The sequence below is a fragment of the Anomaloglossus baeobatrachus genome, chromosome 2 (genome assembly GCF_048569485.1).
Source record: "Anomaloglossus baeobatrachus isolate aAnoBae1 chromosome 2, aAnoBae1.hap1, whole genome shotgun sequence".
In the NCBI taxonomy this organism is placed as follows: Eukaryota; Metazoa; Chordata; class Amphibia; order Anura; family Aromobatidae; genus Anomaloglossus; species Anomaloglossus baeobatrachus.
The window spans coordinates 366285324-366309052 of record NC_134354.1 but is presented as its reverse complement, the minus strand read 5'-3'; the positions used below and the strand labels follow the sequence as shown (position 1 = coordinate 366309052).

Sequence of the window (23729 nt, the reverse complement as noted above, 5' to 3'; positions counted from 1 at the left end):
TAACCTGCCAGTGCCTTCACAAAACACACACAAACAACAGCAGGTGCTTACTCACTGGGTGGTTGGACTAGGGCAGACAGGGGAAAACACCTAGCACTGACAACTGGAGTTAGTGTTTCTCTTTTCTCGTGTACCCGTGGCTTGGAGCAGGAGGCTCAGCCCGGGGTCTAGATAGCAACAAAGGGACACTTTACTAAACGTTTGCGGGCACCGACTATCCGGATCGGCTGGAGCCCATCGTGGTAGAGAATGGCACCTTGGACAGTGCTTAAAAGGACTTGTGAGTAAAAACACTTGGAACCACAACCACTGCCATTGCCTCTCCTTCACTGGTGCCGACACCCAGCGCTGTGGTGCCAACGAGGACTATCACCAAAATCCCCGCCATCCTCCCGGGGCAATCCCGCTCCGCCTGTGGGGAGCGACACCATCCCGGCTGCACCTGACATCTGCTTTGGTGAGAGACCTTGCAGCGACGGCCCCCATCCCTTGCCGCATGCTACAGGTGGCGTCACAATCCTAATAGACTTTCCTAAACCCCCGACTACTACCTCCATCCTCCCTGCCTCCCTCGAAATCTTCCTTCCTGTACGCCTCAAGGCAACAGGACCGGGCCAGGCCACCCAATGACGATGCAGTGGATCTACACCCCGGCCTGGCGATGAGTAGGCTAAAATACCTGCCCCGTGGGGCACTACACGTAAGCTTTAAAAATCTAGAAGTACCACTCCTTAAAAATGGGGAAAAAAAATTTCTGAGGCCCTCCTCTACGTGTCTTCCAGGGTGTCCTGCAGTCGCTCTTTTACTTTTTGGCTACGCTTGCACTTAGTGCATCGGCGTTATGAGTCTTGGAGTTCCCACAACCTAACAATTTTAACAGAATGTGTAAAGCCTGCTTTACACGTTGCAATTTCGCATACGATATCGTATGCGATTTACAACGCCCCCATCGTATGTGCAGCACGTTCAATTTGTTGAACGTGCCACACAAATGATTAACCCCCGTCACACATACTTACCTTCCATACGACCTCGATGTGGGCGGCGAACGTCCACTTCCTGTAGTGGGAGGGACGTTTGGCATCACATCGACGTTACGCGGCAGCCGGCCAATAGAAGCGGAGGAGCGGAGCTGAGCGGGACGTAAACATCCCGCCCACCTCCTTCCTTCCGCATTGTGGGCCGGAGCCACAGGAGGCAGGTGAGATCTGTTCATCGTTCCCGGGGTGTCACACGCTGCGATGTGCGCTAACCCGGGTACGATGAACAATCTGACGTTCAATTCGTCAGGAATGAACGACGTGTATGCGATGAACGGTTTTTCGTTCAATCGCAATTCCACGTCGCTGTCACACGCTACAACATACCTTACGATGCTGGATGTGCGTCACTTACGATGTGACCCCGCCGACACATCGTAAGATATCTTGTAGCGTGTAAAGCAGGCTTAAGAGGCCCTTCTTTAGGTCTAATACAGGGTGTATCACAGTCCCACGTTCTAGTTTTTGGCAGTTCTTGCATTGTCCTCATAGGCTTTGTGAGTTTCAGAGTCCCTCCTTCATAAAATAAACAGGATGTGTCTGACCATGTCACACACATGTCCAGATAAGGTAGTGAAATGTTAAAATTAAATTTAACAGTGACTACTGGTTCTTGTAGTGTTATTTCCCCCTCTACTATGTAATCTAATATAGCCATAGGTGACAATGAAATACGGTGAGAAATGGCCTGGCTATTTAGGGCTGGAGCAGGTTGGGGGTTTTCTTCTTCGCTTTTTTATTTTGCCTTATATACAAGTCATTATACAGAAAAAAATGTTCATTAACATTGTTTTTTGTAAAATCCAATTTATCTTCGGTTTTGTATGTTTTATTGTCAGTCAGTAAAAGTGGTATAATACTCTGACAACATTGTTCCCAGCAGTGACCTGGGAGTTAGAGATGTGTTCAGGTTTGTACCCTATGCCGTTCCCATTCCAGTTCAGTGATTTTCTGGGCTCCCCAGCTCTCCTGTTAGGGTCTTCTGGAAAGATGCTCAAGTTTCCCATTGAATCCATTATGCTCGGTACTCAAGTTAAGCCCATAAAACCTGATCGATTCAATTACCGAGTACTCAAGCATTTTAGTGCTCAATCATCGCTAGTAATAGTAGATATCAACAGTGTCGCAGTGGCTACCGGAGGAATCTCCAATAATGCCAGGCCTGGATTCTGGTACCTGCATTGCACTCCGGAGCTCTCACCTGAGCTCCAGACTGCAGCCTAGACTGAACCGCGAGCGCCGAGTGATTGATTCCCTGGCGATTGCAGTTCAGTTCATGTCAGCAGCAGAAAGGCCGGGGTGATCTCCGGTGCTCTCACCTGAACTCCGGAAATCAGCCCAACCTGTCTGCAGCTGTCATGAACTGAACCGCAATCGTTGGGGAATCAATCACTCGGCGCTCGCGGTTCAGTCTAGGCTGCAGTCTGGAGCTCAGGTGAGAGCTCCGGAATGCAATGCAGGTATCTGAATCCAGGCCTGGCATTACTGGAGATTCCTCCGGTAGTCAGTCCGACGCTGGATATCAACTATCTCAAGAACAGTACCCTGATAATTGCCGCTGTGCATCAAGAGGAATTTGGAAATTTGTATGGCAATTCTGACCACATCTCTACAAGAAGATCACAATGGGAACAGCAATCTCAAGGTAGATGCTGGTCTCCTTGGTGGGATCTGCAGCTACCCTACATTTATGGCATATCCCATGGATCTGCCACAAATATAGGAACACCCCTTTTAGTAAAGAAACCATAACAGATTGTAGTTGCTCTTGGTTATTGGAGTGCAAAAGGATCCTCTGCCCCATAATACTAGAAATTACATATAGCTGGGGAAGTGTTGTCACGGGCCCAGGAGCCTCAGACATAATAAATGGATTATGGTGGACAAGCTGTCTCTATCAGTAATGTTTATGTATCATACCTCTGATCCTTCTACAGTATAAAAATAATAATTTAGATTTCCAAAATGGAATATTTGCCCCCTGCTGTGCTGGTGGGCTGAGAGCAGATGTATGGCTGACCACTTTCTCCTTGTAAGTCAATATTTATGGCCATTCTTTCCCTCCTAGCACATGTGCACATTTGGGTGTTCCCATTGCTTGGGGCTCCTCATTCCTCTGCATGGATATAGATTAGGCAGCAGATCTCGTGTGTTCTTGCTAGTGTCCATGCAGATATAACCCGGAGCAGTGCAGAGAACACACAAGATGGGAGTTTTCTTAGGAAATGACGAATATTGTTAGCTGAGAGTATTGGAGCCTGCAGAGGATGCTCTGTGCGGATTGTCCAGCCTCACTGCTCATAGGAAGTGTGTAACCACTGACGTGTTCCTGCCAGGAAAGCTTCCCCATCCCTCAGCTGCAGCAGGAGGAGCAGCCCACATCTGAGCTGGGGAGCACAGCCGCACACTGTAAGTAGCTCTGTCTGATTGCTGCTGCCAAACACATGGCTTACACAATGACATCAGGACACATGCTGATCACTGCAGTGCTGCACTCATACATTGCAACCCTGCTTGTGGTTCCTTACTATGCACAGGTTGTCAGGGTGGGGGTTGGGGAGTGGGTCCCTTATATAACAGCTGTAATCTGTGCTTCCTATTTAGTGGCTGTATAAAGCAGCATTCTGCTTCATCACTATATTCCATAATACTACCCTTAGAGCTTTTCACTTGGTAGAGAACAACATTCTAGATTTCCATTGAATTCCGGTTCCATTTAAATGTAAGACCTTGGGAAGTGTTCCCCATATCTGTGTGTACATGGGAGATGGCTGCGATACACTGGGATACTGCAGCTGTCGCTGTCCTTTCAGCACCACAATCAGTGCAGGAAGGAGGCAGAATCAGCACCCAGCACCTCCCTCCACCAAGGGCTGTCACCGATCACCTATACAGATCATATACCAAGGGCAAGGTAGCCCAAAGTCAAGATATGTTGTGGTGGAAAACTGAGGCAAATTAAGAATGCTACAAGTATTTGCATTTTGTTAATTGATAAAAGATATACTGCTAAACAAAAAAAAAATGATTCAATCAATACTTGGCCATCAAAATATCATCAGTTCTTCTAGGTACTGGGGCACACAGTTTATGAAGGAAATCAGGGAGGTGTTACATCTTGAACTAATCAGATTGTGTGGATGTAGACTAGATTGTCACAAATCCTTCAGTCTCTTCATGTAATCACAGACACACTTGATGATGTTGAGATCAATGTTGTGTACAGGCCACATCACCACCTCTAAGACTCCTTGTTCTTTACACTAAAGTTATTTCTTAATAAGATTGGCTGTATGTTTGGATGTTTGGGGTTGTTGTCCTCCGGTAGAATCAGGGAGCAAATCGGAGCCTCCCTGCTAGTAATGCATCATAGATAAGTAACTGACTGTATCTTATTGTAACTGACACCATTAAAGGGAACCTGACACCAGATGTGTATAATACTCACCTAACGGTCGGTGCGGAGCAGACTGGTCAGATGGGTGTCTCCGTTGTCCGGGTCCCGCACCGCCTCTTTCGGCCATCTTTGTCCTCCTTCTGAAGCTAATGTGGATGACGCGTTCTTCGTCATCTACACTAGCCAACAGTGAGGTCCTGCGCAGGCGCAATTGGATCTATTAATCAGGGCCTCACTGTCGGCTAGTGTAGATGACGTAGAACGCGTCATCCACACTAGCTTCAGAAGGAGGACAAAGATGGCAGAAAGAGAAGGTGCGGGACCTGGAGAATGGAGACACCCATCTGACCAATCTGCTCCACACCAACCGTTAGGTGAGTATTATAAACATCCGGTGACAGGTTCCCTTTAATCTCAACCAAATTCCAAACTCCATTTGCTGAAATGTAACCCCAAATGTACAAAACCAAAAACATGCAGACACTCATTATTGGATAACAGTCCAGCCTTTCTTCAAACAAACTGCCTTCTGTTACAGCCAGATAGTTCAATTTCAACTCATCATTCCAAAGCACCTGTGGTTACGGTATTTTTCTGAACCTCATTTCCTATCTTTCCATACATAACCGAGTCATTTGACTGAGTTCTGTCAAAGGTATGGTTTTTGACTACAATTCTTCCATGACAACCACTTTTGGACAGACTTCTGTGAAAAGTAGATGGTTGTTTGTAGCTGGGTCTCCCTGTTTCCTGTCAGTTCTGAAGTGATGGCAATGCTGGACATCTTTCGATTTCAAAGGGAAGTGAGCATGATGTCTTTAATCTGCTGCATTAAGTTTCCTTGTTGGTCGACTGCATCTACAATGTTTCCCATTTCTTGATGTTCTCAGTGCTGAGCAATACAGTCAGATACGACAATGCAAAACCATCTGAAAGACATCTGATTGGCCCCAAATTTATTTTGCAGCAGGACAACGACCCTGAACATACAATCAATGTCATTAATAACTTTTCAGAATAAATAAGAAAAGTGATAAGTCTACATCTACACAAGATCTGGGGTTAGTTCTCCAAGATGTTTGAAACGGTCTCCTTGCTGAGTTCCCTCAAAAACTGTGTGCAAGCGTAACAAGAATACCTGATTCTGTTTTGAAGGCAAATTGAGGTCATAACAGATATTGATTTGATGTAGATTTCTCTTTTGTTCATTCACTTTATATTTTGTGAATTGAAAAATAAACTATTAATACTTCTATTTGTGAAAGTATTCTTTGAAACATTATTTCCACACTTGCCTAAAACGTTTGCACACTACTGTATGTATGGGTCATATGCACATACATAACTGTGCAAAAGTGTTAAGTAGGTGTGGTGGAAAAATGGTACAAAGTAATAATGCTTTCTAGCATAGAAGTAAGCATGACTTTCACCTACTACACTGTTTCCTTGCTCGACCACTGCGTCTATAGTGCACTGCACAACAGTGCTCATTTCTTGGTGTGTCTTCAACAGAGCTTCTTTGCCTGAGAGAGAGTTTGCTGATGCAGTATAACTACCTTATGTCTTGCTATGATGTATGATATGATCTGTGACATGAAACTGTCTTCCTCATCCTTACCTTTGTAGCAGAATTTGGCTGTTCCTCTTCTAATTTGAAGCCTCCTTTAGGCTACTTTCACACATCCGGTTTTTGCTCTGCGGCACAATACGGCGCTCTGCAGAAAAACCGCAACCGTTTTTTTGCCGCCGTTTGCGGGGTTTTTTGCATAGACTTACATTAGTGCCGTATTGTGCCACATGGGCTTGCGTTCGGTCCGGTTTTTGCCGCATGCGGCAGATTTTGCCGATGCCGCGGCCGGATGGAATGATGCCTGCAACGTTTTTTGCTCCGGCAAAAAAAATGCATCGCGCCGCATCCGGCCGCTGCGGCGCATTTTTCAATGCATGCCTATGGACGCCGGATGCGGCGCGATGCGGAAAAAACGCATCCGGCCGCCGCATGCGGTTTCTTCCACTGCGCATGCTCAGTAGCATGCCGCAACCGGAAAAAACAGACGCGCCGCATGTAAAAACTTATGCAAAGGATGTTTTCGCCGCATCCGTTGCATAGGTTTCACAGCCGGATTGAGCCGCACTGCTCAAACCGGATGTGTGAAAGTAGCCTTACAGTTGTTTCTGTTAATGACTGTGTTTCAACCTACATATGAAAGTGATGATCATTATCACCTGTTTGGTATAATTGGTTACCCATAGAACCGATACCAATCTTACAAATTACCTAAGTTTGTGCAAGTGTACCTAGAAGAATCAATACTGCTTTGAAGACACACCAAATAATAATAATTAATTTGATGTAGACCTGTCTTTTGTTCATTTACTTTCCATTTTGTTAATTGATAAAGTATCAGCATGTCTATTGAAAGCATACCTACTTTGCAGCATTATTTCCACATCTGCTTAAAGTCTTAAGGGTGCTTTACACGCTGTGATATCAGTAATGATATATCGTCGGGGTCACGTTGGTTGTGACGCATATCCGGCGCCGTTACCGACATCGCAGCGTGTAACACAAATGAGCGACAATCAACGAGCACAAAAACGTGAAAAATCGTTGCTCATTGACACGTCGCTCATTTCCTTAATATCGCTGCAGCGACAGGTACGATGTTGTTTGTCGTTCCTGCGGCATCACACATCACTGTGTGTGACGCCGCTGGAACGACAAACATCTCCTTACCTGCCTCCACCGGTAAAGGAGGAAGGAAGGAGGTGGGCGGCATGTTCCGGTCGTTCATCTCTTCCCCTCCTTTTCTACTGGGCGGCAGTTCAGTGACGCTGCTGTGACGCTGAACAAACCGCCCCCTTAGAAAGGAGGCGGTTCGCCGGTCACAGCGACATTGCAGAGCAGGTACGTGCGTGTGACGCTGCCGTAGCGATAATGTTCGCTACGGCAGCGATCACCACATATCGGCTGTACGATGGGGGTGGTTGCTATCGCGCTCGGCATCGCTAGCATTGGCTAGCGATGTCGCAGCGTGTAAAGTACCCTTTACTGTACCGTATAGTTTTATATATATATATATATATATATATATAGTGTTTATAAATCTCAATCGAGAGAGAGAAGAGAGAACGATATCTCATTATATATAGAATATGAATTATGGTAGGTGTATAGTTTAAATAATAGTGGAGTTACAATCATGTCATCAACTCTGCTTAGTTTTCTTGAATATACCTGATCTTTGATAACTGCCCAAAGAAAAAGTCCATCTGAGTAAGTTCTGCTGTCCGTTATAGCCTGGCCATTCAACCAGGCCTTGTCTACCTATCCACTTATGATAATAAATAAAATGAATAAACACACAAATACACACACACACACACACACACACTATGCAAAAGATAAAATTAACATAAAGTCTATGTATGGGGTGATTTTCTTATGGCCAAAAGATAATAGAGCCAGCCATGGGAATAGGTGTACTGTGCAAAGGGTATTAGACATTTTTCATTATAACTTATTGACACCCAGAAAACATTCATCAGTGTTTCAAACTCAACCCTTCAGGGCAAAATATTTTCTAGATTTACCAACAAATCAATGTACCAGTGTAAGCTATCACAATATAATTTTGTGTGATATATGGCTTTGTCCCATAATATCTTGTGGCTTTTGCCACGTGATGAAGACCAAATAATATACAAGTAAACCTCTTTGAGATGACACACAAAATTGTAATAAAATGCTCTTTTAGAAGAGTGATTTATAAAAATAAAGTGTAAATGAATAGGATATAGAGGCAAAGATCAATGTGACAGAAAACTCTGGACCATGTCATGGGAGGTCTTCTCAAGGAAAGGCTTCAGTGTGCTTGGTTTACGCAACAACATGGTCACATCAACGCGATCATCAGCTTTGAAGTCAATTATACTGAGCTAAATATTTTAGAAATTAGAGGAGCTTATGATATGCAGGGGAAATTTCAGGATCTTAAAATAAAAAAGAGCTTCTGTTTTGTACACAAATGTGTTCAGTAAACTCTGATACCTAATCTTTATGTATTCTCAAAATTCTATTGTACCTTGGGTATATAGTAGAAAGCAACACATAAGAGCGTCACGCTTGGTAAATGTGCCACTACCCTTTGGTGTTGCTACAAAGGAATTATAATTTAGTTACATGAAGCTCTGTAGTAATGAGTATTTCAATCACAGCCATGCAGAATTCAGGAAACAATACTATGGTTTTCAGCTTGCATACAAATATTCATCAGATCTGTCTCACATCAAGAGAAAAGAGTCATAGCATTGTCGAATTCCAAAAACCTGGAGTATAAAGAATGTTTCCTGGGTAACATTGTGTTTACATATGTGTATACAGAATGTGACTCTCTGTTTAGGATTCTAGCACATAAATGATTTTAGAAAGAACAAAAATGTATTTTAGAAAACAATAATCCCCTTGTCTGAGGATTAGTGAACTCCTCATGTTGGGGGTGTCAAAGACCCTTGTGTCTCCTACAGAAACAAAGGTTCCTTCTGTTAATTTGATTACAGCTTCTATTTCAGTATTTTACTATTCATGTGACATGGACATAAAAGGATAAAATGCATCTTGTGCAAAATAACTATTTGATAGCCCAAAATAAACACAAAAAATAGGAAGCCTTTCAACTGTAGTCAGGCGGTAAAGTTTAGAAAAGTCAATCATTTGCAAGAAACTTTGAACCTAATTCATATTTGATATCCTCTGATATGCAATAATCAAACTTTGGGTTTTCATATAATTCATCATGTCATAAACGTTTTTTAAAATTATTAAATTTTCTATTTTTCTATGGATTGAGTAGACTCATGTATGAGGTTAAAGTGTTGTTAAACTGACATTAAAGGGAACCCGCCATTAGATTTATGCTGCCTGAACTCCGTGCAGCATGAAATCATCACCTGGCATAATACACCATAATAATGATATGATAATACACCATATATTTATGAGCAGTGTATTTATTCAAGTGAGACACTGATCTTCATGTGCTTGGTCATTTAACAGATAAAGGAGAGAACAACGTGTGCCAAGATGTTTGCCATACAGAAACCTGAGACCAGCCCTCACCAATCTCCATTTTATGGCACCAAACCTCTGGCTAACTTACCATTTCCTAGTGACAAAGAGAGAAAGCAAGACACTAACTTTAACATTTTAGAGGAGACGTATGATAACAATGAAAACTGGAGACAGGAGAAGGAAGATGAAGGTAACTGGGAAAATAAATTAAATGAAGACAGTGGTAAAATTCCATTTGAAGACAATAGAACTAATCTGAAAAAGAATGCAATGATAAAAATAAAGGCTGTCAAGTCTGAGGGCATCAGCTTGTCTTCATCAGAGGAAGAAGTAAGGAGCCCTCCAGAAGGGGCAGAAATAATGCAATTAGGAATGGAAACACCAGCTAATGAGACAACAAAGGAAAGCAATGAATGGCCAGGATCTCCTTTGGAAGACAATGGTTATGCCAGCAGTTCACTTAGCATTGACAGTCCTGACAGCATACCTGGCAGCACTTGGGAGGTCACCAAATCCCCTACTATAACATCCAGTCAACTGGAGGATCCTGAAATGGAGGACTCTGAAGATGAATCCTCATCGGATTCTGAATCCCTCACGCTTACGCTAACCGAAGCTTACCAGAGTCTAAAAGACAAGGAAAAACTAAAAGAGCAAGAAAAGGAGAAGCATCATGCACAATTGACAATGTATAGGAGGCTAGCTCTTCTGAGATGGATCAGAAGTCTTCAACAACGGGTGAAGGATCAGCAGAACAGACTGCAGGAGAGCTTTGATACCATCCTAGACAACCGCAAGGAGATCCTGAGGTACATCCAGCATGGCTGCAATAAGACACCAGCTAAAGAAGTAGCATAAGAAAGGAAAAACCTACTTCTTATTTATATATATATACGTAAATGACTCATCCCAAGCCTTGGACTCTCAGAGCGGTTGCAAAAACATATTGTGTAATGTGAAGCACGAGCCACAAACAGAAAATATTGAAGGCTACTATCACAGCTTTTACATATCCAACCAACTACTGAAAAAGTCACTTCTGTATTTATTTACTTTATTCATGTAAAAGATAAAAATAAAGTGGAAACAAATCTAAATGTTTACATTGCTTTAATTTGTGCATGAAATGATTTCCAATCTTAACTGATTAGCACAAGCAGTGGGATAAATCCTAAATTAGTTCTGTCACTGACATTCAGAAAAAACGGCATTCCTGTATGGAAGTTTAATATATTTTATATTAACCCCTTCATGACCAGTCGATTTTTCCGGGGTTTTTTTTGCTTTTGTTTTTTGCCCCCTTCTTCCGAGAGCTGTAACTTTTTTATTTTTCCGTCAATCCTGCGATATGAGGGCTTGTTTTTTGTGGGCCGAGTTGTACATTTAAATAAAACCACACGTTTTACCATATAGTGTACTGGAAAACTGCAAAGAAATTACAAGTGCAGAAAAATTGCAAAAAAAAAAGTGTGATTGCATGATTTTTTTGGGATATTTTATTCATAGTGTTCACTAAATAGTAAAATTGATGTGTCGCTGTGATGCCTCAGGTCGGTACGAGTTCGAAGACACTAAACATGTATAGTTTTACTTTTATCTAAGGGGGTTAAACAAATTCCGAAGTTTGTCCAAAAAAAGTGGTACACTTTTTGCACCATTTAGCTCAACCGTAGCATTCTCAGTTTTTGGGATCTGGGGCTCAGTGACGGCTTATTTTTTGCGTCTCCAGCTGACATTTCTAATGGTACCATTTTTGAGCAGGTTCTACATTTGATCGCCTGTTATTGCATTTTGCGCAAACTTTGCGACAACCAAAAAACGCAATTTTGGCATTTGGATTTTTTTACTGCCACGCCGTTTACCGATCAGATTAATTGATTTTATATTTTGATAGATCGGGCGTTTCTGAATGCGGAGACACCAAATATGTGCATATTTTTTAGTTTTGTAACCCTTTAATTTTCAATGGGGTGAATGGGGGGTGATTTTAACTTTTTGTTTTTTTATTTTTTTTATTTTATAAAACTTTTTTTATTTTACTAGTCTCCCTAGAAGACTATAAGGCTCAGCAGTCTGATCGCTCATTCATTTCTCCTGATCAGAGCAGCATCTCACTGATCAGTAGAAACGCTCCGTTCTTGTTCCAGCTACTGCTCTGCCGGCTGTAACAGGAACTACGTCATGATAACGACAGGAGTCATAACATAACCCTGTGCTATCATGACAACCATCGGCGGGGGGGATTTAAATCACGCTGTCACATTTTGACAGCGCGATTTAAGGGGTTAACAGGCAAGGGTGGATCGTGGGTCCACCTGCTCCTGCGAGGCACACATGTCTGCTGTACTAATCAGCCGCAGCAGCTGGTGATGATCACCCCTTTATAATTCAGGACGTACCATTACGTCCTCGATCTTGAGGGGGTTAAAGTGAACCTTTCACCAGAATTTTCCATTATAACCTGCAACCACCACCAGTAAGTTCTAATGCAAGGCATTCTAGAATACCATATAAAAGTGCCCAGGCTGATCTGTAGAACGTAAAAAACACCTTTATTATACTCACCTGCGGGGCGGTCGGGTCCAATGAGAATATATTATACACAGATGGACTCAATTTACTAATTGAATGACTTCTGGGGGAAATGATCACTCAGGATATAAATTTAGGGGTATCGGACTACAGAGGGCTGACTACAAATGCACATCACAATTTTGAGATTTATATTTTTAAAATGTTTAGAAAACCATGTATTATTGCCTTCACACTTTACAATTACTTGCTACTTACATACTGTTGGTATATCACATAAAATCCCAATTTAATACATTTAAGTTTGTGGGTGTGAAAAAGTTCACAGGGTATGAATACTTTTTGAAGGCACTGTACCTATTGAAAGCTGGGGCACATACTCTACTTTTTTCTGGACTTCATATGGAACTTAAAGTTCATACTTTTTGATTTACAAAATTGATTTAAAACATCAATATGACCATCCAAATAAAGTTGTAATGAAATTGTATACATATTACATATAAATATTGAGCAACTTAAGTAAAACTATACATAACATATTGCTAGTGTCTTTCTCAAAAGTATATATAATATTCTGTGATTATTTTATCAAAAGTATAACTTATATGAGATGGTGTTAGCCACCGTGGGCAGTACAGCGAGACATTCCAAAGACATACTGATAGGGAATTTAGAAAGTGCGCTCCAATGGGGACAGTGATAATAATGTCTGTAAAGAGCTGCGGAGTATGATGGCGCTGTATAAGTGAGTAAATTAATAAATGTACAAAAGAGGGTGAAAACGTTTTGGGTCACATGGTGACTACAATATGATACTGACAGATGGAGAGTGTGGCGAGGACCTCTGCCAGGGACGATTCTGCCTAGCCTGCTACCTGAAGTGAAGATTCAGTTGGCGCTTTTTCCTGCATTGCAACATAAAGATGCAGTGAATAAACACAATTCTTTGATTTTTTTGGGTGACTTATTTCAGGCATCTATTGTATGTTAAAAATGACATGATAACATGATTGTCCTGGTCAGTATGATTACGGCGATAACAAACTTTTATTTGTGTTTTTTTGTATTTAAAAAGGTTAATTGATAAGTCTGAGGTCATTGTATATGTCACTCTATGTGGCTACAGACTTATAAATTCTCCCAGTGCATACACTATGTGCTGTGAGGATTCGCCGGTTTCTGAGCCGGGAACAGAGGTCACATGACCGCAATTGTGCAATATATAAGTTCTTGACTAGTGGGCCCGACCTCACTCAATACAAGTGTATGGAGCTGGCGCATCCGACTAGTTGGCATGGCCGTCCAGAGGGTGTGGCCTTGTATTGAGCGAGACCACGCCTACTAGTGCACTGGGAGGATTCATAAGTCTGCAGTCACATAGAGTGACAAATAGAGGAACTGCAGACTTATAATTTTAGACTGAACAACCCCTTTAACCCCTGCATGACCTTTGACATGCCCATACATTATGGTCTGAAAGGGATTCCCGACTTATAACGTATGGGTACGTCATAGCGATCATACAGGCACATACAGTGATAGCTGTCCTCCGGCTGTCACAGCCAACACCGATGCCCGTATGCACTCCTGGCTGTTTAACCCCCTATATGCTGCAATCAATAAGAATCGCCTCATTTAGGAGGCTAGGAGAGGGAGTGCGCTCCTCTTAACTCTTGATCTCTATCCTCGTGATATAATTGTAAGTTGCTGATCACTGCCATAGCAACTTGAGGTGAAATAATGACCTTCTGGTTTGCTGGCTACAGTGAGTGGTCTGTTAAACCAAGTATCTAAAAGGTGAACTGTTAAAGCAAGCTTTACATGTTGCAATTTCGCATACGATATCGTATGCGATTTGCAACGCCCCCATCGTATGTGCGGCTCGTTCAATGTGTTGAACGTGCCGCACAAACGATTAACCCCCGTCACACGTACTTACCCGTCCATACGACCTCGCTGTGGGCGGCGAACGTCCACTTCCTGGAGTGAGAGGGACGTTCGGCGTCACATCGACGTCCCGCGGCAACCGGCCAATAGAAGTGGAGTGGCGGAGATGAGCGGGACGTAAACATCCCGCCCACCTCTCTCTTTCCGCATAGCCGGCTGGAACTGCGGGAGGCAGGTAAGATCTGTTCAATGTTCCCGGGGTGTCACACACTGCGATGTGTGCTGCTTTGGGAACATTGAACAACCTCACGTTCAATTCATGAGGAATGGACGACGTGCATGCAATGAACGGATTTTCGTTCAATCGCAATCGCACGTAGCTGTCACACACTGCAATGTACCTTATGATGCCGGATGTGCGTCACTTACGACGTGACCCCGCCAACACATTGTAACATATATTGCAGCGTGTAAAGCTGGCTTAAGGCGGCGTTACAAGCCACGATATATTGGTCGATCGCATGAGCGATCGCACCCGCCCCTGTCGTTTGTGCGTCACGGGCAATGCACAATGTCGTTAACCCCCGTCACATGTTCTTACCTCCCTAACGACGTCGCTGTGGGCGGCGAACATCCTCTTCCTGAAGGGGGAGGGATGTTCAGCATCACAGCGACGTCACACAGTGGCCGCCCAATAGAAGCGGAGGGGCGGAGATGAGCGGCCGTAACATCCCGCCCACCTCCTTCCTTCCTCATTGCCGCCGGGACACAGGTAAGCTGTGCTCGTCATTCCCGGGGTGTCACACGTAGCGATGTGTGCTGCCTCAGGAACGACGAACAACCGGCGCGCAGAAGGAGGAACGACATTATGAAAATGAACGACGTGTCAACGAGCAACAATAAGGTGAGTATTTTTGATCGTTAACAGTCGTTCGGAGGTGTCACACGCTACGACATCTCTAACGATGCCGGATGTGCGTCACGATTTCCGTGACTCCGACGACATATCGTTAGATATATCGTAGCGTGTAACGCTGCCTTAAGTGTCACACTGACAGGTGTAATGCATTGCAATGCATTATATCAGCGATCAGACTAATAAAAGTTATTGTCCCATAGAGGGACTAAGTAAAAATCATTTTAAAAAAGTGAAGAAATATTTTTTAAAAATCCCCAAATAAGTAACAAAATGAATAAATAAAAACGCATCAATGAATCCGTATATTTATGGAAAAAAAATACAAATACTTGCCATCACCGCATTTGGATCAACTCAATTTATAAAACTACTAGTTATACTATATAACTATAGTTACTTTTCATACTAGTTACTAGTTAAACGGAATCTGTCATCAGGTTTTTGCTACCTCATTGGAGAGCAGCATAATGTAGGGACTGAGACCCTGATTCCAGTGATGTGTCACTTACTGGGCTGTTTGCTGTCATTTTGATAAAATCAATGTTTTCTCTGCTGCAGATCTAGCAGTTATACAGAGCGCATGAATATGTTGGACTACCTGCAGCATGCCAAGTAGTCCTCTAATGATAATCTACTACTGATTAAACAGTGATTTTATCAAAACTACACTAAGCACCCCAGTAAATGACACATCACTGGAATTAGGATCTCTGTCTCTACGCTATGCTGTTCTCAGATTAGGTGGCAAAAACCTGGTGACAGATTCCCTTTAACCATTTCACTAAGCACCATAAAAAAGTTGTAAATAACTATGCATCATACTGTTGAAAATAAAAGTAGAATGTGATAAAACAGGATAAAAAAGTAATATGTAAATAAAAATGGTATTGCTGAAATCATGCATCATGTTCTGCAAAAAACAAGCTGCCATAAAGCTCCGTCAGCCAAAAAATAAAAAAGCTACCGCTTTTAGAATAGTCAAGCAAAAAACATTATTTTTGTTACAAAATTGGATTTATTGTGTAAAAGCGGCAAAACATTGAAAAAAATTATATAAACGTGGTATCGCTGTAATCATACTGACCCGAAGAATAGAGTCCACTATCTATTCCAGCTAATTTTGCGCTCCAAAAGTTAAATGGTGCTCCTTCCCTTCCAAGACCTGTAGTATCAGCGTACTCAGCAAAAATTGAACAATAAATTGTAGGGTCCATTTTCTCCTGTCTATGAAAATGCAAAATTTGGGGCTAAATGAATATTCTTTTGGGAAAATAAAATTTTCATTTGTTTCCTTCTACATTGCTTTAATTCAAGTGAAGCACCTAAATAAGCTTCTTGGATGTGTTTTGGAGCACTTTGAGAGGTTCAGTTTTTTAAAATGGCATCACCCTTTTGGGTATTTTCTGTCACCAAAGGCCTCTCAAAGTCACTTCAGATGTGATGTGGTCTCTAAAAATGTTGTTTTTATAAATTTTGTACGAAAAATGAGAAATTGCTGTTTGAAAAATGATGCTGATGTGAAGTAGACGTGATAAATGTTAACGATTTTGTGTGATATACCTATCTGGTTTAAAGGCATAAAAAAATTAAAGTCTGAATCTTGCAAAAAAAAATAAATTTTTTTGGGTCAAATTTTTGATATTTTAAAATCATATGAAGCAAAATTTAGCTCCATATCAAAAACAGGGGGGAACCGGCCTAGTTTTTTCATTTATTTATTTAATCATAAAAAGCTGTCCAAAAACCTCCATAAGTGCATTTTTTTTATATGTCGTGGGTAGTACAAGTATAGGCTTATATATCTATCTATATATCTATATGATTGTCGAAAAAATATTAGAGCACCTCTGTTTTTACCTTCAAGCTGTAGGTGCCCGGCCTCCAAGGCAACAATGCCATTACCATAACATAGGGAAGGAAGATGAGGGCAGCACTCCATATGTTGCAAAAAGGAGAAACCTTTATTGGCCCATAAAGTGTGTCAAAAATACAGCTTGGATGATTTTTGCTCTTCGTTTTTCCTGTCAATAGGTGCAAAAATGTCTGCAGCCAAAAACTCAACGTGTGCACATACCATTAACGTTTTCATTTGCATGAAAATGGAGATGAGTTAGGGCTTGTTTTTTTGTGTGGTAACGCTGACAGTTTTATTAATACCATTTTAGGGCACATATATTTTAATCACTTTTTATTGCAGTTCTTTTTTTTAGAAAGATGTGATGACCATGAAACCACAATTCTGTCATTTTGATACTTTTTCTGTTTGTGGCATTTACTGAAAGGGTTAATTAATTAAATATTAAGATAGACTAGACTTTCTCCTATGCAGTAATTTTTATTTTATTGATGGAGAAGAGGATGGGGTGTGATTCAACTGTTACTTTTTTGTGTTCTTTGTTTTTTTTGTTACTTCTTTTTTTATAATCCCACGGGGAACTTGAACTTCATCCTTGATTTCATTGCAGTTGACTTAGGCTATGTGTGCACGGTGCGTTCTGTGCAGTGCGGAAAAGAACGCACCCTCTGGCAGATTGGACAAATGTAAATACTGCGTTTGTAAAAAAAATGCATCCAAAATGCATGCATTTTGGATGCATTTTGCAACTCACCTGTGACGTCATCGCTGATCACTTCAGTCACTTGGGCGACTTGCTGTCACAGTTGGAGAATCCAGCGGCGTCCGCGGGTAACCTGAGTGACGGCACCGCTGGAGTGGACAGAGAGGGGTAGTGGTCTGTGGCCGCTCCTGTCAGCTTCATGTAGCAGAGCAGAAAGCGCCGTGGAATGTCGTGTGGATTACGTCGGACCTGGAGGGGTGTTTGGGGTGAAAAAGGGTGTTTTTTTGTCTTTCATTCCAAATAAAGGATTTTTTGGATGTGTGTGCTTATTTTCTTTAACTTACAGGTTAATCATGGAAGGTATCTCAGGGAGACACACCTGCCATGATTAACCTAGCACTTAGTGACAGCTAACTCCTTATTATCCCGATTGCCACCATACCAGGGCAATTTGGGATGAGCCAGGTAGAGTCCCAGGAATATCGCATCTAATGGATGCGGCAATTCCGGGCAGCTGCTGGCTGATATTGTTAGGCTGGGGGGCTCCCCATAATGTAAGGGCTCCCCATCCTGAGAATACCAGCATTCAGCCGTGTGGCTTTATCTTGGCTGGTATCAAAATTGGGGGGGGCTGCACGTCGTTTTTTGTTAATTACTTATTTATTTATTTTACTGCACGATATAGACCCGCCCACCGGCAGCTGTGATTGGTTTCAGTGAGACAGCTGTCACTCAGCATGGGGGCGTGTCTGACTGCAACCAATCATAGGCGCTGGTGGGCGGGAGAAGCAGGGAATACAAGATGGAATAATGAGCGGCCAGCATTTTCAAAAGAGGAAAAGCCGCTGGAGCAGTGACAGCCGTGCAGCGCCACGTCAGTGATCGGTGATTATGAGAGAGGGGGAGAGACCAACCGACGGACAGAGAGAGAGACAAACACAGCGACCAACTGACAGAGAAAGAGACCGACTGACAGACAGAGATAGATTGACCGACATTGATAGACAGAGAGAGATTGACCAATATTGACAGACAGAGAAAGATTGAACAACATCGACATAGAGAGACTGAAAGATCTCCATTTTGTTTGTCAAAAAAACATGCAGAACGCAACAAAAATACAGTCCAAGTGCATTTTGGTTGTGTTTTGACCCACATCATTGATTTCAATGGGTGGAGAATGCAGCTACAACGCACAAAAGAATGACCTGCTGAATACTGCAGTGACAGACAGAACTTGTAGCTCAGTGCATAGTGCTGGGCTACACTGAGATGATGCCTAGCTCCACCTAATATACTGAGTAGCACCCACATGGAATGCTCAGCTCAGAGCTGAGGCAGCCACAAGCATAGGAGATAGAGTCGACATGCCAACCTAGTCTGCTGTATTTGCAGTGTGTGTACAACTCAGACACTTACACACCATTAAATAAAAAATGTGAGCCCCCAGTTACTAAATAAAAAATAAATGTTAAAAAGCACATTTTATTTTGTTTTAAAAAAAAAAAAAAATGCTTATGTAATAATTATATTATTAGTATATCTAATATATAAAGCTGAGTGTATGTGTGTGTGTGTGTGTGTGTGTGTGTATGTATATCCGCTAAACGAATCTGCTCCGTCACATTTAAAATCACGAAATTTTGCACAGACACCCCATGTGACTCAGGGAACATCATAGACTATGTTTTGATGGGAAAATTTAACCCCGTGCTTTACAGTTACTCTCCAAAAAACCTGCCTCCAATAAAGTGAATGGAGCTGAGAGCTGCAGGTTATTAATAGCAGCTGTGATTGGTTGCTATAGAAACAAAGGACATTCATAGTATAAGAAGCTTCTGTGTGAGGTAATATGATGTCGGTGGAGAGACAGACACAGATAGAGAGACTTAGAGACAGACAGACAGAGAGAGCCAGACAGACAGGCACAGATAGAGAAAGAGGCAGACAGGGAAATAGGCAAAGACAAACAGACAGAGACAGACAGGGAAAAATAGCCAGACAGACAGAGAAAGAGACAGACAGAAAGACACACAGGGAAAGAGACAGACAGAGGCAGACAGGGAAAGGTACAGAGACAGGCAGACAGAGAAAGAGACAAAGACAGAGACAGACAGGGAAAAAAGGCAGACAGACAGAGAAAGAGACAGACAGACAAGGAAAGACTTACAGGGAAAGAGATAGACAGAGGCAGACAGGGAAAGAGACAGACAGACAGGGAAAAAAGGCAAACGGACAGGGAAAGACTTACAGGGAAAGAGAAAGACAGAGGCAGACAGGGAAAGAGACAGACAGCAAAAGCCTTAAAGGGAAACAGACAAACAGATGCAGACAGACACAGGCAGACAGGGAAAGAGACAGACAGACAGACAGTGAAAGAGACAGACAGAAAGAGGCAGACCGGGAAAGAGACAGACAAAGACAGGCAAACAGGGAAAGAGATAGACAGAGACAGACAGGGAAAGAGGCAGTCAGACAGAGACATGTTGTGAATGTTAGTTATGTTTTGGCTGCTGGGAGGCTCCCTCTGGTGGCCAGGAATGGTTTGGACTTGGACCAGGTGTGTTGTGCAGTGGGTGTTTCCTTTGCAAACTCTCTGCTTATTTAAATCCTGGTCTGTTTGCAGGCTGTTGCCGGATGTCAGTTCTTCTTTGTATCTCCAGCCTGCTTAATCCTGCTCTACACCACATCTTCCCCAGATAAGTGCTTGCTCTTTATTTATTGTCTGGTTCTTTTGTTTATCTGGGTTTGTCATTTGCTGTGGTTATTTTCAGTTTATTCGCTTGCAGGGATTTTCCCCCTCAGTGGCTTGTTGGGGAATTCCCTGCAGTTCTGTGTGGAGTATAGCTCCTTTGGGTCCATGGGTTTGTGGCTTGTTGACTTTTTTTATGATTCTTGTTTTCTGTTCATTGGTATGACAAGGGCACCTGGTATAGGACAGAGTTCAGATCGTGCGACCTGAGGGCCTTTTTGTACTATCAGGAAGTTGGTATTTTGCAGGGTTTTTCTCTGGCCACCATCAGTCCCTTTCCTGTCTTTTCCTATTTTAGTCAGCGAGGGCCTCACCTTTTGCTAATCCTGTCATCTACCTGTGTATTGTGTTTTTCCTATATCACCGCAGTCTTTGAATGTGGGGGGCTAGCTATTCTTGTCTATTTTCTGAGGCAGAGAGTTATTCATCTTTCCTACCTTTAGGATAGTTGGTTCTCCGGCTGGATTCGCGGTGCACAGGATGTTAGTTCACCCCTCGGCTACGTCTAGTTGTGATGGTTAGTAAGGGGATGGCGGCCAGATTAGTTGCCAATGCTCTTGTCACCTTTTGCCAATGATTTGTGGTGGTCTTCCATGGTTCCGGATCATAACAGTGGCCGGATGTATTGTTATGATCCGGAACCATGGAAGACCACCACAAATCATTGGCAAAAGGTGACAAGAGCATTGGCAACTAATTTGGCCGCCATCCCCTTACTAACCATCACAACTAGAAGTAGCCGAGGGGTGAACTAACATCCTGTGCACCGCTAACCCAGCCGGAGAACTAACTATCCTAAAGGTAGGAAAGATGAATAACTCTCTGCCTCAGAAAATAGACAAGAATAGCTAGCCCCCCACATTCAAAGACTGCGGTGATATAGGAAAAACACAATACACAGGTAGATGACAGGATTAGCAAAAGGTGAGGCCCCCGCTGACTAAAATAGGAAAGGACACGAAAGTGACTGATGGTGGCCAGAGAAAACCCCTGCAAAATACCAACTTCCTGATAGTACAAAAAGGCCCTCAAATCGCACGATCTCAACTCCGTCCTATACCAGGTGTCCTTGTCATACCAATGAACAGAAAACAAGAATCATAACAAAGTCAACAAGCCAAAAACACATGGACCCAAAGGAGCTATACTCCACACAGAACTGCAGGGAGTTCCCCAACAAGCCACTGAGGGGGAAAATCCCTGCAAGCGAATAAACTGAAAATAACCACAGCAAATGATAAACCCAGATAAACAAAAGAACCAGACAATAAATAAAGAGCAGAATTGAATATAACAAATGGCACTTCCTTGAAATGGTGAATATTGTGTAAATGGAAAGGGGTGCACTTAGTAGGTTCCAAAGCCAAGAAACTAAGTATAGACACAAGGCACTCCCAAAATTCTTGATGCTGTGATTTTATTTAACAGTGGATGTGCATAAATAACGTTTTCGGTCACAGAAGACCTTCTTCAGTTGCACTATATACAAAAAATGAATAAGTATATTTAAATGAAAATCCCAAAATACATGATATCAATAATACAAAAATGTATACAATAAAGAGGAAAATGGACAGTGCAGAATACCTTACAGTTAGGTCCAGAAATATTTGGACAGTGACACAATTTTCGCGAGTTGGGCTCTGCATGCCACCACATTGGATTTGAAATGAAATCTCTACAAAAGAATTCAAGTGCAGATTGTAACGTTTAATTTGAAGGTTTGAACAAAAAGATCTCATAGAAATTGTAGGAATTGTACACATTTCTTTACAAACACTCCACATTTTAGGAGGTCAAAAGTAATTGGACAAATAAACCAAACCCAAACAAAATATTTTTATTTTCAATATTTTGTTGCGAATCCTTTGGAGGCAATCACTGCCTTAAGTCTGCAACCCATGGACATCACCAAACGCTGGGTTTCCTCCTTCTTAATGCTTTGCCAGGCCTTTACAGCTGCAGCCTTCAGGTCTTGCTTGTTTGTGGGTCTTTCCGTCTTAAGTCTGGATTTGAGCAAGTGAAATGCATGCTCAATTGGGTTAAGATCTGGTGATTGACTTGGCCATTGCAGAATGTTCCACTTTTTTGCACTCATGAACTCCTGGGTAGCTTTGGCTGTATGCTTGGGGTCATTGTCCATCTGTACTATGAAGCGCCGTCCGATCAACTTTGCGGCATTTGGCTGAATCTGGGCTGAAAGTATATCCCGGTACAATTCAGAATTCATCCGGCTACTCTTGTCTGCTGTTATGTCATCAATAAACACAAGTGACCCAGTGCCATTGAAAGGCATGCATGCCCATGCCATCACGTTGCCTCCACCATGTTTTACAGAGGATGTGGTGTGCCTTGGATCATGTGCCGTTCCCTTTCTTCTCCAAACTTTTTTCTTCCCATCATTCTGGTACAGGTTGATCTTTGTCTCATCTGTCCATAGAATACTTTTCCAGAACTGAGCTGGCTTCATGAGGTGTTTTTCAGCAAATTTAACTCTGGCCTGTCTATTTTTGGAATTGATGAATGGTTTGCATCTAGATGTGAACCCTTTGTATTTACTTTCATGGAATCTTCTCTTTACTGTTGACTTAGAGACAGATACACCTACTTCACTGAGAGTGTTCTGGACTTCAGTTGATGTTGTGAACGGGTTCTTCTTCACCAAAGAAAGTATGCGGCGATCATCCACCACTGTTGTCATCCGTGGACGCCCAGGCCTTTTTGAGTTCCCAAGCTCACCAGTCAATTCCTTTTTTCTCAGAATGTACCCGACTGTTGATTTTGCTACTCCAAGCATGTCTGCTATCTCTCTGATGGATTTTTTCTTTTTTTTCAGCCTCAGGATGTTCTGCTTCACCTCAATTGAGAGTTCCTTAGACCGCATGTTGTCTGGTCACAGCAACAGCTTCCAAATGCAAAACCACACACCTGTAATCAACCCCAGACCTTTTAACTACTTCATTGATTACAGGTTAACGAGGGAGACGCCTTCAGAGTTAATTGCAGCCCTTAGAGTCCCTTGTCCAATTACTTTTGGTCCCTTGAAAAAGAGGAGGCTATGCATTACAGAGCTATGATTCCTAAACCCTTTCTCCGATTTGGATGTGAAAACTCTCATATTGCAGCTGGGAGTGTGCACTTTCAGCCCATATTATATATATAATTGTATTTCTGAACATGTTTTTGTAAACAGCTAAAATAACAAAACTTGTGTCACTGTCCAAATATTTCTGGCCCTGACTGTATAAATACAAAATGACATAAATATATAGAAAAAATTAATTTGATTTATTGCACAATTGTGCGGCGAGAATAGGAGGAGAAGAAGCGGAGAGAGAAGAAAAGAGGGGAAAAAAAGGGGAAGAGAACAGTAAATGATGAAAGGTATACTGAGGAAGTAGGACTAGAGAGAACTAACTATCCTAAAGGTAGGAAAGATGAATAACTCTCTGCCTCAGAAAATAGACAAGAATAGCTAGCCCCCCACATTCAAAGACTGCGGTGATATAGGAAAAACACAATACACAGGTAGATGACAGGATTAGCAAAAGGTGAGGCCCTCGCTGACTA

General features: G+C 42.3%; 1 protein-coding gene across 1 annotated transcript; it reads left to right on the top strand.

The window, feature by feature from the left end:
• The first annotated feature begins 3267 nt into the window (after positions 1-3267).
• Positions 3268-10605, top strand: C2H1orf216 (chromosome 2 C1orf216 homolog). Its single transcript, XM_075334060.1, has 2 exons — positions 3268-3449; positions 9494-10605. The coding sequence occupies exon 2, from the start codon at positions 9521-9523 to the stop codon at positions 10364-10366; it is 846 nt and encodes a 281-aa protein (XP_075190175.1). The 5' UTR covers positions 3268-3449; positions 9494-9520; the 3' UTR covers positions 10367-10605.
• Positions 10606-23729: the final 13124 nt, after the last annotated feature.

Bases quoted from the DNA above. Each gene is read 5' to 3' on its own strand.
- C2H1orf216 (XM_075334060.1), top strand. From the start codon at position 9,521: ATGTTTGCCATACAGAAACCTGAGACCAGCCCTCACCAATCTCCATTT.